The sequence below is a fragment of the Eptesicus fuscus genome, chromosome 22 (assembly GCF_027574615.1).
Source record: "Eptesicus fuscus isolate TK198812 chromosome 22, DD_ASM_mEF_20220401, whole genome shotgun sequence".
Taxonomy (NCBI): Eukaryota; Metazoa; Chordata; class Mammalia; order Chiroptera; family Vespertilionidae; genus Eptesicus; species Eptesicus fuscus.
Genome location: NC_072494.1, coordinates 6,997,854 through 7,015,422, shown reverse-complemented (window position 1 = coordinate 7,015,422; position 17,569 = coordinate 6,997,854). Strand labels below are relative to the sequence as shown.

Below are 17,569 nucleotides of genomic sequence, written 5' to 3'. Positions count from 1 at the left end.
TTACGTTTCCATAAAGTAAGGAAGTACTCAAAAATCAATGAGGCCATGTCAGAGAGGCTCAAGGGCCACCCTGAAAGAGTTCCAAAAGGCCAAAATTGGGACAATTTGCACACAAAAAATAATAATAATGGATTTTAAACCGCAGAATAAAGTAAATATCATGAGTTCATACACTATTGATTAATAACTAAATTAAAAAATAGGGAAGAAGGGACAGCTGCTCCTTAAAATAGAATGTCAGTTAATAAATGTTGAAGAAAGAGTCTAGGGTGTGACAAGAGACTGAGGCACAGATGTGGGGTGGGAGTCTTAGGAACCACCGGCAAGGTGACGATTTGACTGATTGACATGGGTGGGAGAGGGGCAGGGCGCAGGCTCAGCGGGCATGACTAATGAACAGGTACAGTTGTCTACACCCAGAAGTGAGCTGAGGAGAAAATGTTATGAGCTTTCGTCACTTTCTAATTTGAATTTTCAAAAAAACCCCACACGATTTTTGTAAGTGAGAAATACTGCCAATAGGTGGCAGCAGCATATAGGGTTACATTTTTTTACGTGGACCAGAAGAAAACTTGGTCATTGTAGGCAAATGAATGAAAAAAAATTTTTCCCCATAAAATAAAATAAAATATTTTTTTTTTCATAAAATAAAATACCTTTCTATAAAAAAGGGAAAGCAAGTATAAATCTCTTTGTTGTTATTACCATTAAAATTGATAGTTTCATGCACCTTGAAGCTATGAGAGCCTGTGTACACCGGCTCAGAGGAGGAGGCTGTGGTTAGGTAGAGGTTGAGTTCAGACACACCAGAGACTTAGTCTCACCTCTACCATTTATTGACTATATGATCATGGGGGCGGGGGTAATTTGATTATGTGTCAGTCATTTCAGCAGGAATGCAGACACTTGCATACCAGGGCCATTTCTTAATTGTCTTTGCACTTCCAGAGCTCACTACAGAGGTGAGCATAGAGCGGGCATTCAATACATGTTGGCTAATTTGTGAACTGAGACGTTGAAAAATAAGGAGCGAGAATCATCTATGGAAAGCTATAGACGGGACTGATCAGAGGAAGAGGGAGGAGAAAGAGGAGTAGAGAGTAGACTGTAAATCTCAAAAGAGCACATGCCCTTTGAAGCTAAAGAGCAAACTGTTCTGCTGTTCTGGCAGAAGTTGCCAGCACCCACTTCCCAGTAGAAACGGGCACCAGGATCTTTTGTCTCCAGTAAACTTTACATTTGTTATCACATCCTAATCTTTAGATTCCATCAGCAAAGCCACTAATTGCTTTTTAAATAGACCACAGAGTAGATAAAGTCCTTCATGCTTGCCAAAGGGAAAAACAAACAGAATCCATGGAAGTGTAGGGGAACAGGCTGTTACAAAGGTAGAAAAGTCCAGGTGCCTAGAGATGAAAAGGGCAGGGAGATCAGGGTATAAGAGAGGGACCCAACCTCCCTCTGTGTATCCCAACACTTGGGTCTGTCACTGTGTCCTGTGTGTTGGTGAAAATCAGCACCATGAAGATCCTGGTCTTGGTCTTGGTTTGCCTACACCTCTCAGAGGGTGTGGAAAGGTGTGTATTGGGATTCAGCTTCACTGTGAATTCCAGCTCTAAGGGAGCGTGACAAGCTAGGGAAGAACAAAGGGTTGCAGGTCTCTTGGAGGGGCAGTCAGATTGTACCCCAAACTGAACACCCACTTGGGGCCAAGACTTGAAATGGATGGATGGATGGATGGATGGATGGTGTGTGTGTGTGTGTGTGTGTGTGTGTGTGTTGTGTGTGTGTGTATACGTATGTACGTACATAAGGGTGGGTTAAGTGTTTTGTTGGCTTAGAAGAATGGACAATCCCTGTCCCAAGCTTATAGCAGGCACTGGGAAGAAACAGACAGTTATTCTCTGGAAACAAGATATAAGCACAACACCCCCCCCCCCATATTATGTAGTGTATTTCTGTGCTGGGAATCCAGGAATGACTGTAATGGTTAGAACTTGCTAAAATCCAGGAGGATTTCCTGTACCTTACTCTTCTTGAGCAAAGTGTACTGACGAGATTTGAAAACTCCAGGTCAGATCATTGAAGAGGATGCTTTAATGGGGCAAGTTGAAGCTCATTCATTTTTAAACCCTATTCTCTGCAGAATCATTCTTAAAAAAGGCAAGTCTATCCGCCAGACAATGGAGGAGAAGGGCGTCCTGGAGAAGTTCCTAAAGAACCACCGAAAGGAGGACCCAGCTGCCAAGTATCATTTCAACAATGATGCTGTTGCTTATGAACCCATCACTAACTACTTGGACGTGAGTGAAGGTGGAGGGGTGTCCATCCTCTTGACTGATAACCATTTAAAAGTACTCATTTATACCCCTCATTAGCTCTGATTTGGACTAATTACTAAACCCAAGTCTCACTTTCCTATGGAAAGTATCTAAATAAGTTATGAGTTGGTAGTATCTAATAGGATAGTAGCTCCCTTTCCTTTCCCCTTTTCTCTCATTACTGGCTCATCTCTCCAAAGCCCCATTTATATGGTTATGAGACTTATAGGGGTAATGTTCACCTCAATGGAGAGATCCCAGGGAAATCCTAGCAATGAGCTGCAGGAGAAAGAAGGAAAACACATGCTTAGCTGGTTTGGCTCAGTGGATAGAGCATCAGCCTGCCGACTGAAGGGTCCCAGGTTCGATTCTAGTCAAGGGCACACGCCCAGGTTCCAGGCTCGATCCCTAGTAGGAAGTGTGCAGGAGGCAGCCGATCAATGATTCTCTCTCATCATTGATGTTTCTATCTCTCTCTCCCTCTCCCTTCCTCTCTGAAGTCAATAAAAAATATTTTTTTTTAAAAAAAGAAGGAAAACATGTGCAAGGCCACTAGGGAAAATCGCCCCCCTTTGGAAAGATACACTGGTGTCCAGAGAAAGTATTAGAAGGTTCTTGAGGCTACGATGTCTGCTCAGGGCATCTTGACTTACTGGTGCCCCATGAACGGTTCTTAGTAAGATGTTACACAGAGCATCAGAGCTGGAAGCCACTTTAGGGAATCACACATGGGGTGGAAAAATCGTAGGAGAAGGCTCTTATTCCCCTAAGGAATGATTTGGGCAAAATGTGACTCCCAGGGGCTCAGCTTCTTCCCCACCCTTAGGACAAGGCTAAGCTGCATAATGAGAATGACAAACCTTTCTTTGCAGGCTTTCTATTTTGGGGAGATAAGCATTGGGACACCACCCCAAAATTTCCTGGTCCTCTTTGACACGGGCTCTTCCAATCTGTGGGTGCCCTCCACCTATTGCCAGAGCCAGGCCTGCTGTGAGTATACCACCATGCCACCCCTGCCATGGATGGAGCAGAGTGAGGGGCGGAGTCAGGATTGGCCCAGGTTATAATGTCAAGTACAGAGTTCTTGGTGCATACCCATGATCTCTTCCTTCTTAAATTAGGGACCTCTAGAAATCTTGCCCTCAGTCTTGCCAACAGTTTTAGAGAGAGGCAGCAGAATAGACTAAAACTTCCACTTCTTTCTACATTGTCCCTTTCCCTCCTCTCTCTCCAGTGGGCCAGAATCCCTGACATTTTTGAGGGGATCCATCCCTCAGGGAATGATGGATTGAAAGGAATTCGGGCAATGTTTGCTGCCTAAGGGGACAGACTTTTCTGGGGCTGACACAGTTTGTCTATATTGTGAAGGATCCGAGGCTGAGCCCCATCCCAGACTTGGTCTGATGATCCCAGGCCATTGAGGGTATGTTTCCTCCAAGCATTCTGGAAAGCAGTGAATGATGCTAATATTTCATTCTGTCTTTCTACAGCCAATCACAACAGGTTCAACCCCAGCCTGTCCTCCACCTTCAGAAACAATGGGCAAACCTACACCCTGTCCTACGGGAGCGGCAGCCTAAGTGTGGTCCTGGGCTATGACACTGTGACTGTGAGTGATGTTCTCATAGCTTCTGAGGTTCTGTGCTTTGGCTCCCATTTCTAAAGCCTTAAGCTCTCAGAGAAATCCACAATTACAAGTTAGGTCAAACCTTCCCAGGAGCTGAGAGTTGGAAAAGGCATCAAAGGCCGTCTCATTCAACCTTCCTCCCAAGACAGGCGTTGCCTCCTCAGCAGTCCTGGCTGCAGAAAGCCCTTTGTGCTGTGATGACGCTGTGTGTCTTCTTGTGACTTTGTTCCCTGCTCTTCACCCTACCCTCTGCAACCACACAGAACGTCTGCCTCCTCCTCCACCCAACTTCACCTTGGTTATTTGAAGATCCGTCCTTTCGCTATTTTCTTATGTTTTTATGCCTAACACCCATAGTTTCTCTGCTGTTTTTGCACGTGGACTGCTCAATAGAAAACCAGTTGCTGTCCATGGAAATGGAAACTAGAACTCCAGAAAACAACCGCCTTTGCTTCCCCAGCACCCACACTCCTTTTCCTAAAACATACGTGGTTGGGTGACGCTGTTGCCCTTTCACCTTCCACACCCACACCCAGGAGTGAGCTCAGCACGAAAGAAGCCAGCTTCTCTTCCCAGAACAGGTTCTAGATTCCAGACCCGGGAAGGATTTGTCCACGTTGAGTTGTTCAGCTGCTCTGTCTGCTTGGCCCAGGTTCAGAACATCGTCGTCAATAACCAAGAGTTCGGCCTGAGCGAGAATGAGCCCAACAACCCCTTCTACTACTCCGACTTTGATGGGATCCTGGGGATGGCCTACCCCAACATGGCGGTGGGCAATGCCCCCACGGTCATGCAGGGGATGCTGCAGCAGGGCCAGCTCACCCAGCCCATCTTCAGCTTCTACTTCTCTCGGTAAGAGGCCTGGCCCCGGGAAGAGGTCAGCAAATGAGGCTCCGTGGGGGCTTTGGACAACTCAACATCAGACAAGAGTTCAGGTTGTAGAGTTTTCTGACTCAGTGACTATAATTTGCTATGGATTTCTGAAATTTTATAAACACATTTTTGGGGGAATTTTATTTTAAATGCACTGGAAGAACTTTGAATTGTGGCCATAAACCATACAATGACTCTTTTCTTAAAAGCAGTAGTCCCTCAATATTTGTCCAGTAAATCTGGAGATTGCTGTGAGTGGTCAGCATAACTGTGGAGCTACAGAACAAGCGCCATGAACATTGACCACTGAAGACAACAATGAGATGATAATCATAACGGCATCTCTGGCTTTATGAAGGGTTCTCGTAGCAATGACTTCAAATGACATCTTACAAATCCTGTTGTTGGCCTCATTTTTCCAGTGAGGAAGTGGAAGCTCAAACAAGTTGTGAATGTTAAGGAAGGCACCCCTCCCCCCATGTGAGTGTAAAGCTGAGACTCAAACACAAATATCTTGATCTGAAAGCCAGTGCTTTTCCTTCTCCGTCTGGCCTTGAACTTTTGTGACACGCTTCACTCCCTGCTTTTTTTTTTTTTTCTACACACATGATCCTCAGGGAACCTGAAGTCCAAATGCCTTTTGTCTATGACTGGCAGGTGCAGGGTCGTGAACACAACAGACCCCAATCCTCTCAGCATTACCTGGTGACCCCCCTGGCCACGACAGAAGGCCCCCCCCCCCATCCCGGCAGCCTTGGCATCTCTGCCAGGCCATCCCAGGTGCTCTCAGAGGGTGCTTTGCTCCAGGCAGGGTGTCTGGGACACTTTTATAACTTTTTTCCAGGTGCCTGATTTCCAAGTCCATCTTCTTTATGGACGTAGTCCGTGTTTCCAATTCTCTGATAATTATTTCCGAGAATAACTGGGTGTCTCTCTGAGAATTCCCCTTTCCCTGGTACCTTGAGCCGGGTGAAGTCTGAAGAGCACCCCCTCGTTCTGCGGTACCCCTGTGTGGGAGGGAAGGAGAGAGGGGAGAAGGGAGGAAGGAGAGGAACACCTGACCCATCTGTGTTATGGAAACTCATTCTTGTTACATTTCTTTTCAGCCAACCAACCCGTCAGTACGGCGGAGAGCTCATCCTGGGCGGTGTGGACAACCAGCTTTATTCTGGTCAGATCGTCTGGGCCCCTGTCACCCAGGAACTGTACTGGCAGATTGCCATTCAGGAGTAAGTAGAGAAGCAGAGGTTCCTGTGGATGAGGGACACTCGTGAGGTGTTTCTCTAGCATGACAGCATTTCCTGTTTTGCTGGCATGGCATGGCTTTCTCGAGGAATCGCCAAATCCTCAGGCTGAGATAGACTCTGGCATCCAGTTCCTGCCTTCCAAGAGCTTTCAGCCAGAGCTGGAGGGGTTTCCAGACCAAGACTGAGGGCAACATCCTGTGACCAGAGAGGCACAGAAGCACGCCGGGGCAGAGGTGTTAGGGGGTGGCTGCCTCCTGGAAGAGCCAGGATGCCGGAGCTGTGCGGTTGGTGGGTGAGGGGTGGCCATGTTGGTAGCAGACGCTCCTGACTCTCTCGGTACTGGTGTCCCCCTCAGGTTTGCCATCGGTAACCAGGCCACTGGCTGGTGCTCCCAGGGCTGCCAGGCCATCGTGGATACAGGCACCTTCCTGCTGGCAGTTCCCCAGCAGTACATGGGCTCCTTCCTGCAAGCGACAGGAGCCCAGCAGGCTCAGAATGGTGATGTGAGTAACCAGAAGCCATGGGAGTCTCTGTACGGCCAGGCAGGCTCAACACGGGAGCCCGCGGTCGGGCAATGAGGTCATCAGAGGGAGAAGGAAGGGCTGGGTGGGCCCCTAAGCCCCTGGCAGGACAGATCGGGTGGGAACACAGCATGAACTCTCAATGCAAAGAAGGGTAAGGGGATGAATAATACCGACTCCATCCAGACTGTGAGTGTGGGGACCAATGGCTCTCGGGAGGTGCTGTTAACCCATCGCAGGTCTTAGGAACACACATCAGCTTGGTCTGGCCACTGTCATTTGGCTGCAATATCATCAGGGCGCCATGCATTTTCCCATTCCACTTGGGTTTCTGTCTTCACTAGGAATACATCTTTGGGGTTTACTCCGAGAAGCCTCCTGTCCCCACCCCTCCTCCTCTTTGCACACATATCAGTGGTTTGCTTCTCCCTGTATGCGAGAGTCTGGGCCCAGACTAAATCCTGGTTCCCCAGGGTGTGTGTGTGTGTGTGTGTGTGTGTGTGTGTGTGTGTGTATCCACACCTTTTCTCTGTAATTTGTACTTTCTGGGTTTAGAAATTGTTGTGGAATGAGCCTAACTCCTTATAGCCATATGGATACAACCAAAGTCTAAGAGCTGAGATGCCTGAGAGAATTCCAGAAGAAAGAGGGTCTGGCCAGCATTGTAAGGGAGTCAGGCCTGTGGTCCTGGCTCTGAGAGAGTCAGGCAGTCACACAGGAAAAGGGGGCTCGCCCTTCGTCTGGGCTCCAGGGGGCGCTCTACAGCTTTGCCTTTTCTGTCTCCCAGTTCGTGGTCGCCTGCAACTCGGTGCAGAGCTTGCCCACCATCACCTTCATCATCAGCGGATCCCAGTTCCCTCTGCCTCCCTCCGCCTATGTCCTCAACGTATGTCGTCACTCCCAAGATATGTGGTTGGATGGGGCCTACAGCTGTCCCGTGTCCCAGCTCACATCTGGGCAGCTATGGGGAATCCCCGGGGCAGGGCTGGGGGTGAACAAGAATTCAGAGACCCCCCCAAAGGGTGCCATGGAATGGAGGGTGGGGGAAGTCCGGGTGGGGGGAGGTCTGTACAGTGCAAATGGTTATATCCTGGTGTCCCCTGTCCCCTTAGAACAACGGCTACTGCAGGCTGGGGATCGAGGCCACTTACCTGCCCTCCCCCAACGGGCAGCCGCTGTGGATCCTGGGGGACGTCTTCCTCAAGGAGTACTACTCGGTCTACGACATGGCCAACAACAGGGTGGGCTTTGCCTTCGCCGCCTAGACGGCGAGAGGCAGCTGTCTGCACCCCGCACGCACGCAGGGCGCTCCCCGCACCGATTCGAACTACCCCGACCCCTTCTGTTCACTACAGTCTTACTTCCCGCAACGAATAAATCGAATAAATCTGGAAACTCCAAACGTCTTCGACGTTCCTTCCAAAATGTCCTTTTTCTGAGTGTTCTGCTTTTAGTCGTTTATTCTAAATGAAACTTAGCACAGCTATGTCCGGGGGTCTGTTCACTGAGCGATGGGAGAGAACCCGGGAGAGCAGGTCTGTGCGCAGCCGGCTTCAGCACAGACAGGAGGACGGGGATCTATGGGAGGCCTCCCCCCCCCTCCCCCCCCGAGGTCATCCCCCCTCCCAGCACTCCACTCCAACGCTTTCTTCTCTCCATTCTGGAAAAGAACATGAACCAGACCAATCCCCAATTTAAGAGAAAAAAAAAAGAAACCTTCGCATTTCAAATAGGTGCCGTGAAGGCTGAAATACAGGAAGAAACTGGCCTTTATGCCCTCACGTGGTACCTAGGGGCCCCTCGCCCCTCCCTGGGCCCCATGCTGGCCGAGGAGAGGACCACACGGGGCCGAGGGAGAGGAGCAGCTCCGTCCTCCATCGGGGAGATGCTGTGGTCAGGAGGAGCATGTGAAGGAAGACCCAGCTTCTGAACTGTAGAACAGGCTCAAGTAGGCCATGCGGTTCCGGTATCTTCTGAAGTCCTTGTCGCTGGGCAGCTGCAATGAGAGAATGTTGTCTCAGACCACATGCGGAGGACAGAGAGCCCTTTGTCGCGGGTCCTCCTGGCTGTGCAAAATAGAGCTGTTCATTGCAGCTGTTGTGACCTAGCTAACCCCCTCCCCACAGGCATCTAGCTTCGGTGATTCTATCAACTTTTTTTTTTTTTAAATATTTATTTATTTATTTATTTATTTGAGAGAGCGGAAGGGAGAGGGGGAGACAGAAAGAAACATCAGTTTAAGAGTGGAACACTGATCGAGCCCGCAGCCCAGGCATGCGCCCTGATCAGGAATCAAATCAGCAACCTTTCAGTGCACAGGACGATGCCCAACCCACTGAGCCACTCCAGCCAGGGCTGATTCTCTCAACTTTTGTATGTGCAGTGACTCTTTGTCATCTTACTTTGGTGACTATCATGTTAAGAATTATTATTTTTTTAAATTTGGTAAATCTCTAAGAGTTCACTGGTAAACTTCTTGAAAACAAAGATTATATGTTCGATTCTTGAATGTTACCTATAGGCCCTAGAACAATTGTACTAATACATCAGGCATTTAATAAGTATTTGTGAAATTAATCCAAAATTCCACTAGGAAATAAAAGGCACCTTTGGAATTATGATAGCTAACATGTATTGAGCATTTATTATGTTATAGGAACTGTGTTAAATGCTTTTCTACCTTAATTTAATCTTTACAACCTTATCAGATTGATTATTATACTAATTTTAAAGATAAGAAAACTGAGGCTTAGAAAAAGTAGGGGACTTGTCCAAGATCATATACATCAAGTAAGTACTGGAGCTAGGATTTGAACCCAGGTGGTTGTCCCCAGAATCCATGCTCTTACCAGAATGCTCTACAACCCCCTGATGATCTAATACTCAAGTGACATGATGGAAAGAGCAGGGTTTTTTCCATCATCCTCTAGATCAGTGATGGAGAACCTATGACACGCGTGTCAGCACTGACACACGTAGCCATTTCTGATGACATGCAGCCGCTGAGGCGGCTGCATGCTGAGGATGAAACATTTGCTAAATAATGTTTTTTCCTCAAAGTGACACACTACCCGAGTTATGCTCAGTTTTTTGGCGAAGTTTGACACACCAAGCTCAAAAGGTTGCCCATCACTGCTCTAGATGGATCTAGATCTAGATTCATGTGTAGCCTGCACAAGTCACTTAATCCGTCTGAGTCTCAATTTCCTCCTCTATCATATACAGACTAGAGGCCCGGTGCACGAAATTTGTGCACTCGGGGGGGGGGGGGGGTCCTTCATCCCGGCCTGCGCCCTCTTGCAGTCCAGGAGCCCTCAGGGGATGTCTGACTGACTGCTTAGGCCTGCTCCCCAGGGGACTAACATCAGTCAGACTCCTTAGTCCTGCTGCAGAGGCGGGAGAGGCTTCCGCCACGGCAGGTGCGCTTGCCAGCTGTGAGCCCGGCTCAGGGCTTCTGGCTGAGCAACGCTCCCCCTGTGGGAGCACACTGACCACCAGGGGGCAGCTCCTGCATTGAGCATCTGCTCCCTGATTGTCAGTGCGCATCACAGCGACCGGTAGTTCCACTGTTCAGTCGATTTGTATATTAGCCTTTTATTATATAGGACTAGAGGCCTGATGCATGAAAATGCGTGCAAGAGTAGGCCTTCCTTCCCCCGGCTGCCAGCACCAGCTTCCCTCCAGCACCTGGGACCCAGGTTGGCTTCCTCCCGGCCCTGGCTTCATCAGGAAGGACATTCGGAATGATGTCCAGTCTAATTAGCATATTACCCTTTTATTATTATAGATAGATAATTCTCCTGTAACCTACCACAGATTATTTGAGGATTAAGTAAGATTCACTGGAACTTTTGTGTAGTCATGCACACCTTAAAAAAATCTAATAAAATTGCCCTAGCTGGTATGGCTCAATGGATAGAGCATTATACTGTAGCTGAAGGGTCCCAGGTTCGATACTGGTCAAGGGCACATGCCCAGATTGTGGGCTGGAACCCCAGTAGGGGGCATGCAGGAGGTAACCAATCGATGATTCTCTCTCAGCATTGATGTTTCTCTCTCCCTTCTTTTCTGAAATAAATAAAAATATTTTATAAAAACTCTAATAAAACTGTACAACTTTTCCCTAAATCCCTATATGCATTTACACACAAAATTGTGCATATAATTTCAGGGGAACAGGACTTTCCAAAGCTCATTCACAGACTCCCCGTTAGGAGCCCCTATGGAAGAACTAGATAGTGCTCTAAAGAAGCCCAGTGTTGTTACCTCAGCTTTTAGGGTCCTCTTCCGCAGACATGGAATCTGATCCCAGTCTGGAGATCCAAATTTCATTGGCCAGGTGACTTTTGGGGGTGGCTTTATCACTGGGTTGTACATGTCAGGGCTAGAAATAAAAACATGCAACATGATGTCTATGACTTAGTGACTATTTGTGAATCCTATCAGCTGTCCCTGAACTAGGTCTAACTCCTTGATAACGGGCAACAGACTGATCAGGTTTTTAATGTTGGGCAAGCACCTTCAGCTGTTAATGTCTTTCTAATTAGGTGTCACCTTCCCAGAAAGACCTCTCTCCACAACCCTTGATAAGGTAGCCTCCAGTCAATCCATCACTCAGCATTATCTCATCATCCTGTTTTATCGTCCTCTTAGCACATTGCCAGGTCACCGTTCTGCCTGGTTTGCTCATGACAGTCTTAGCTTATGGCCACTGTCTTGGCATAGTTATTAATAAGGTCCCCTCTAACTCTCGAATGTGTCACGGTCAGACTAAAACATTATATGGCCACTCTACTTCTTACTGTTGATATTTTCTTATTTGCTCCTCATCTGTCTGGATTCTAGAATGTAAGCTCCAAGAAATCAGGAGCCTTGTGTGATGGGTTCAATGCAACATCTCTGGAACCCACAGAACTGCCTGGCACCTTTATAAATACTTATTAAACAAATCACTATGATTTACACTTCTGTGATGCCAGAGATCTGGAAGGCAAAAGAGGTTGAATCTTAAAGATGAGTGGTTATGTACCTGTCCTTCCTTTCCTATTGCTTTCTGTTGAAATGCCCCAGAGAAGAGGACACATACCCAGGATAACTCATGTCCCTTGAGTGTGTCACAAATCGAGGCAACATGACATTAAATGGAGCAAAACTTTGTTTTTGTTTTCCCTCCTGAAGTTTTATTGTCTGGTACGTGGCTGGGTGAGGTGTCAGATCCTGTTTCCAAGAAAAAGATCAATATGTTAGAAGATGATACACAGGTATACATGTGAAGCCTTATAAGTAACACACACACACACACACACACACACACACACACACACACACACCAGACTCATCCTTTTCTGGTTCATGTATCAGCTATGGTTTAACCATCTCAAGCTATAGAATCAGGCCTATGATAGGTAGAAAACCAAGATAGGTGTGGTCCAACTACCTAAAAATGCATCATGCTTAGGTTGTAGAAATCAACCTCCTCCTGCATGCCTCCCATTGGGCATTGAGTCTGCAACCTGCATCCAGGGCATGTGCCCTGACCAGGGATCGAACCGTGACCTCCCGGTTCATAGGTTGATGCCCAACGACTGAGCCACGCTGGCTGGGCTTGTTCTCTTTTTAATCTTTATCGGAGAATATGTTTATTGAATTAAGAGCAAGGAATGGGGAGAGAGGGAGAGAACCCAGGTATGTGACTGGGAATCCGGCAACATTTTGGTGCACTGGATGATGCTCCAACCAACTGAGCCACATCAGTCAGGGTGGTATTTTAAAAAAAATATGTTTTTATTTATTTCAGAGAAGAAGAGAGAGGGAGAGAGAGATAAAAAAAATCAATGATGAGAGAGAATCTTTGATCGGCTGCCTCCTTCAAGCTCTCTACTGGGGACTTAGCCCAACACCTGGGCATGTGCCCTGACTCAGAATCGACTGATGCTCAACCACTGAGCCACAACAAGCTGGGCTGTTTTGTGTTTTTTTTTAACTGACAAGATAATTTGATGCATGTAAGCAAAGTTTCCAGTACTTTAACATCAGGTATCTCAGCCAGCACTGAAACTCTAATTTGGTACCACATCTCCTGATAATTGTTTCTCATTCTCCCAGACACTCACACACACATTTCCAATGCATTAGCCCAAGCTTTTCAGATAGGCTTAATGGCTTTTGCCTAAATGTCGACATTTATTTAATTTCAGAGCATATTGTTTAGGTAACCTCCCACTCACTGCCCTGTGCTCCCCAACGCAAAAACATACAAAACCATGGATCACACAAAAATTGAAGTACATGCAACTGTTTCTAACCTTATTTGGCTTAAACCTCATGGCTGTTCTGGCTCCCAAAGTATATCCTTTTTTACTGGTCGGGATTTTGGAGAGGTTGTATACCCAGTCATACCTCTTTGGGTAGAATATATTTTTTAAAACAAACAAAGAAAGAAAAACACGAAGAACATTATAGTCATCAAAACAGCATGAACTTAGAATGAATCTTCTCTGCAAGAGTTGCTCTCTCTTGACTTCTTGATTTCTGTGACTCAAGCCCATAGAAACAAGGACATAAGTAACAGGTACCGTATTTTCTGGCGTATAAGACGACTTTTTAACCCAGGAAAATCTTCTCAAAAGTCGGGGGTCTTATACGCTGGAAAATACGGTAACTTTGCAGGGGAATGCGCCTGGGTAAGGTAGAGTAAGTGACATTTCTTTGCCTTCCCATGAATCCAGTCCTCTGACCGCAGAGCTGAATTTGCTCTAATGCAAGTGTATCTGATCATATTATTTCATGAACTCTCCTACCAACACATCCACAATCCAGGTTTGGACTAATGGGTGGGTAACTGGCATTGGTTCACAAGTCTTTGGAGGTGGGAATGGACGATCCTGTTAACTATATGAAGCAAAGGCTTGTGTTGGATGGAGGCTGGAAGGGGGAGGAGTGGTCCTTTAATCTCTGACATTGACCCTGACAGCTGGCTGCAGAGAACAAGGGCCTTTTCTCATTTGGGGACCCTGAAGGTCACACATTCTGTAGTTTTTCTTCCACTAAACTTGGCAGTCTTTAAATAGATGGGGAACGGAGACACACCTCAGGGAAGGCGAATACTCACAGTATCTGTTGTGTAACACCCAGGCCCTCTGTGGGGTGCTCCTCTAAGGGGGAGAAACTTGTTTCCCAAAAGGTTGTGCGGATGGAAGTGAGGAAAGATCTTCTTCTCTTCTCCTGTTCCGAAGGGGTGCTGAACCACATGTCCTGAAGGTCAAGGAGGAGGAGAAAGGCCACTTGAGGGATCTAAGTGCGTGCCTTAGAGGGGGTGGGGAGACACAGGGAGGCTGAGCAGAGGACAGGGCCTTGCGGAGCTCTTAACAAAAACCAGACCAAAGTCCGTGAAGGGGACCCAACTGCCTTCCCTCCACTTCGTCTTCCCCAGGCCGCCCCAGTCTTCCTCCCCCCCGTACTCTAGACCCCTTCACCGCAACCCTCCTCACCCTCTTTGTCGAAGCCCTTCTTGCCCCTGGTTTGGGTTAGCATTTGTGTACTGCGTTGCCAAGGGAATGGACGCTGGCCTGCCTGGCCTCTGCTGCGAGCTCGCCTGCGCCTGCGCCTGCGCAGCAAGTGGGAGGGCCCGCCCTGGAAGCCAGCCACCTACGGGGCGGGACCCCGCACCTCCTCCCGGACCCGGAGCCCAGGGGAATGTGGACTCTGCAGCTGGGTTGTCGGTAGATGGCGTTGCTGGACCCGTGACTATTGGGGCTGCGGGGAGGCGGGGGGGGGGAGGGGGGGCGGGTAAAAGGATGGGCCCAAGGGCTTTGGAAACTCGGCCACTGGGAATGTGCTGAGGAGAGAGGGGACACTGGGGCTCAGCATGCCTGGAAATTTGGGCTGCTAGGATCAGGGACTAGTAGCAGTGATGGCTTATGGAGGTGCGCGCCCAGGGCAACCCGAGCAGGGGAATTGGGGACCCTCTTAGCCCCTCTTAGACCCCCTTTTCCCTGTTCCTCAAGCCCTTTCCCATCAGGTTGTCTCCTTGTCGCCCTAAAGGGAGCACAAGGTTGTAACAGGGCTGGAAGCCTTAAGAGGAGCAACACAACCACAGAAGTTTTCACAGTGTTTACCTCGGGGGCAGTCACTTCAATGTCTTAAGTGCCCCGTTTCCTCATTGGTGATTTGGGGTACTTCCAACTAATCCTCTGGCAGAGAAGAGGTAAAAAAAAAAAAAGCTAGACTAAATAAAATACTAGTATTTGCAGAGATCAGAGATATTCCAAGCAAGAAAAAACATGCAGACCCAAGCTCCCAGACAGAGGGGAAGCCCACAGTGCTGAACCCAGCAGTTGGTGCTGCTCTTCCCTTAGGATATTTGCTAAGTAGAAAGCTGGCTGCAAAGCGGAAGACTTGAGCAGAACTTTGAACAGCCTCTGAAAGCTGGGGACAAAAATTAGGCTGACCATGAGGGGGAAGAACTGGAAAACACCTTGGGCGTTTAGTTGGGACTTAAAGAGATAAACCCTAGGAATAAAGGTGTCCATTTATAATTCTGCTCTTTTATTTTTTTTTAAATATATTTTTTATTGATTTCAGAGAGGAAGGAAGAGACAGAGATAGAAACAATGATGAGAGAGAATCATGGATCTGCTGCCTCCTGCATGCCCTCCACTGAGGACTGAGCCCACAACCAGGGCATGTGCCCTTGACCGGAAATCGAACCGTGACCTCCTGCTTCACAGGTCAATGCTCAACCACTGAGCCACAATTCTGCCCTTTTATTTTCCTTCACTGCTTGTATGAAATGGCATCTAACCTTCTCTCTTAATTCCGTACTTATTCATTAGTCATTATATGGTGCAAGAGTCCGGCTACTTCATTGTCTTCGAAAGTAGTCAAATCTGTCTGGCCAATGTTGCTCAGTGGTTGAGTGTCAGACCATGAACCAGGAGGTCATAGTTCAGTTCCCAGTCAGGGCAGGTGCCTGGGTTGTGGGCTCCATCCCCAGCAGGGAGTGTGCAGGAGGCAGCCAGTCAATGATTCTCTCTCATCATTGATGTTTGCATCCTATCCCTTTCTCCCTCTCCCTTCCTCTCTAAAGTCAATAAAAAACGTAGTCATATCTGAGCATTTATATGTTATTTTATTAGGAATTATTTTTTTCTCCTTTACATTAAAATTATGGCATTATGTTGTTTTTGAAATTATATATGGTAGGTAATGTTACCCATGAATTTGATTTTAGGATAAAATAATTACAAAATAATGTTTCAAAATGTTATAAAATAATTTGTTATTCAAAGCAGGACTTGGGTCTGAATAGGATTGAGAACCCATGACCCAGATTCTGCCAGAGGATGGATGTATCCAGTTGGGAAGAGAGGAAAATAAACTTTCTCAATCCCACCTTCCAGTCTTTCTTACACACCAGCCTCTCTCTTCTGGGGGTAGGAGAATGAACACAGGCTTTGAAGCCACTCAGAACTGGTTCCCATCAGGTCCTAGTCTGTTGTTTACCAGCAACGTGACCTTGTGGAAGTTACCCAATCTCCCGAAGCCTTGGTTCATCTATAGAATGGCTCTAACCATTCATGCCTCTTACGGCTGCCGTGGGAATTTAGGAGACACCATGGGACAAATCTTGCACAGCAAGGGACTGACCTATAATTGGAATTTAACAAATGTCCAATGCACTTCCAATCCATCATCTCCATGTCCAGGGCTACAGCTAACTCCAAGGGTACCTTCCTACAAATTAAAAAAACCGGTGCCCTTGTAGCTGGGTGGGTGCCACCCCCTGTCAAAGCTCGTGACTTGGTGAGAGGAGCACCTCCCCACCCCCGACCCAGATCAGGGTCCTTATGGAATCCTGTGCATACCCCACCCCTTTCCAGTTAGACTCCAACACTGAAAGAATGAGTTTTCATAACGTACGGGTGTCCGAGTACTGATCTTCGAAGTTCCAAAGGAATGGATGGGAGATCAGTTTTTTCCCCTTTCTTATCTTAGGTAGACTGGGTAGCGAGGTCTTGGAAGACTTCAAAGAAGAGTCTCTGGACAAGTGCTCTTTCTCAGAGATGGTTTCCAAGACCCAGTTTTTCTTATGCCTAAGCTCCATGAGTCACTACGCTCACGAGTGGACTTCCAGCCAAGAAAATGAAGGCTGTAACCTAAACTGGCTGCTAAGCAATAGCCCCACCTTCGAAGTCCCTTTCAGGTCTTTGTGACATGACTCTCTTGGAACCAACACATTGTGGTGTAAAGGGAGCCAGGAAGGCCTAACACTGAAAAGCAGCTCTGCTAATTATTAACTACACGATCTTGGGCAAGTTTTCCACCCAGCATCTCAGTTTCCTCACCCGGAACACTGTGGATATTGTTAGCTGGGAGCCTGTTAGTTCCTGTCTCCCTTTCTGCCTTCTTTGACTTATTCATTTAACAAGTACTTATTAAATATGTCAGGCACTGCTTTAGGCAGTGGGAAAAGAGCACTGAACAGAAATCCATGTCCTCGTAGAGGTTAATTTTTCTCCAGGCCTTGCCATTCTTTGGCTAGAAATGTAATTACATTTATAACAATACCCAGTTTTACTGACTCTTGCCTTCCCCTGCTCAGTGAGAACCCTAGTCTCCCATTTTTATGTCTTTGACCTCCAAGGCATGTCACATGAGGGCTCAGAAGTCGATACATTGGCTGCAATCATAGTGAGCATGTTTTTCCTATGTTCTGTGATGATATTCCAGCGCCCCTTTATCAATGTTGAATTGTCATCACCCCTCCATTTCTGCTATGCCCTTCTAATGGCTTCCCAGCTCACTTACACTAAAATGCGAACTTTGCCACCGTATTTAGTACCTAGAACATAAGCTGGCACATAATAAATATTTAGTAAGGCCCTCGCCAGTTTGGCTCAGTGGATAGAATGCTGGCCTGCTGATCAAAGGGTCCCAGATTCCATTCTGGTCAAGGGCATGTACCTTGGTTGCAGGCTT

At 47.4% G+C, this 17,569-nt stretch overlaps 2 protein-coding genes across 4 annotated transcripts; one reads left to right on the top strand and one right to left on the bottom strand.

Moving 5' to 3' along the window:
* Positions 1 to 1,521: 1,521 nt before the first annotated feature.
* Positions 1,522 to 7,905, top strand: PGB (pepsinogen B). The gene is made up of 9 exons (XM_008147155.3): positions 1,522 to 1,577; positions 2,147 to 2,303; positions 3,194 to 3,311; positions 3,812 to 3,930; positions 4,601 to 4,800; positions 5,928 to 6,050; positions 6,424 to 6,571; positions 7,377 to 7,475; positions 7,702 to 7,905. Exons 1-9 carry the CDS (start codon positions 1,522 to 1,524, stop codon positions 7,852 to 7,854), a joined length of 1,173 nt encoding a protein of 390 aa, XP_008145377.2. The 3' UTR covers positions 7,855 to 7,905.
* Positions 7,906 to 8,340: 435 nt separating this feature from the next.
* Positions 8,341 to 16,731, bottom strand: PIFO (primary cilia formation). Of its 3 annotated transcripts, none has more exons than XM_008147355.3 (6): positions 16,511 to 16,731; positions 13,701 to 13,843; positions 12,895 to 12,990; positions 11,676 to 11,806; positions 10,856 to 10,973; positions 8,341 to 8,585 (listed from the first exon to the last, which is right to left on the bottom strand). In XM_008147355.3, the coding sequence occupies exons 1-6, from the start codon at positions 16,692 to 16,694 to the stop codon at positions 8,484 to 8,486; spliced, it is 774 nt and encodes a 257-aa protein (XP_008145577.1). In that variant the 5' UTR covers positions 16,695 to 16,731; the 3' UTR covers positions 8,341 to 8,483. The 3 variants fall into 3 exon arrangements, with proteins under 3 accessions (XP_008145577.1, XP_054567828.1, XP_028009856.1); XM_054711853.1 differs by lacking the exon at positions 16,511 to 16,731 and adding an exon at positions 14,080 to 14,167; XM_028154055.2 differs by lacking the exon at positions 12,895 to 12,990.
* Between the last annotated feature and the right edge of the window lie 838 nt (positions 16,732 to 17,569).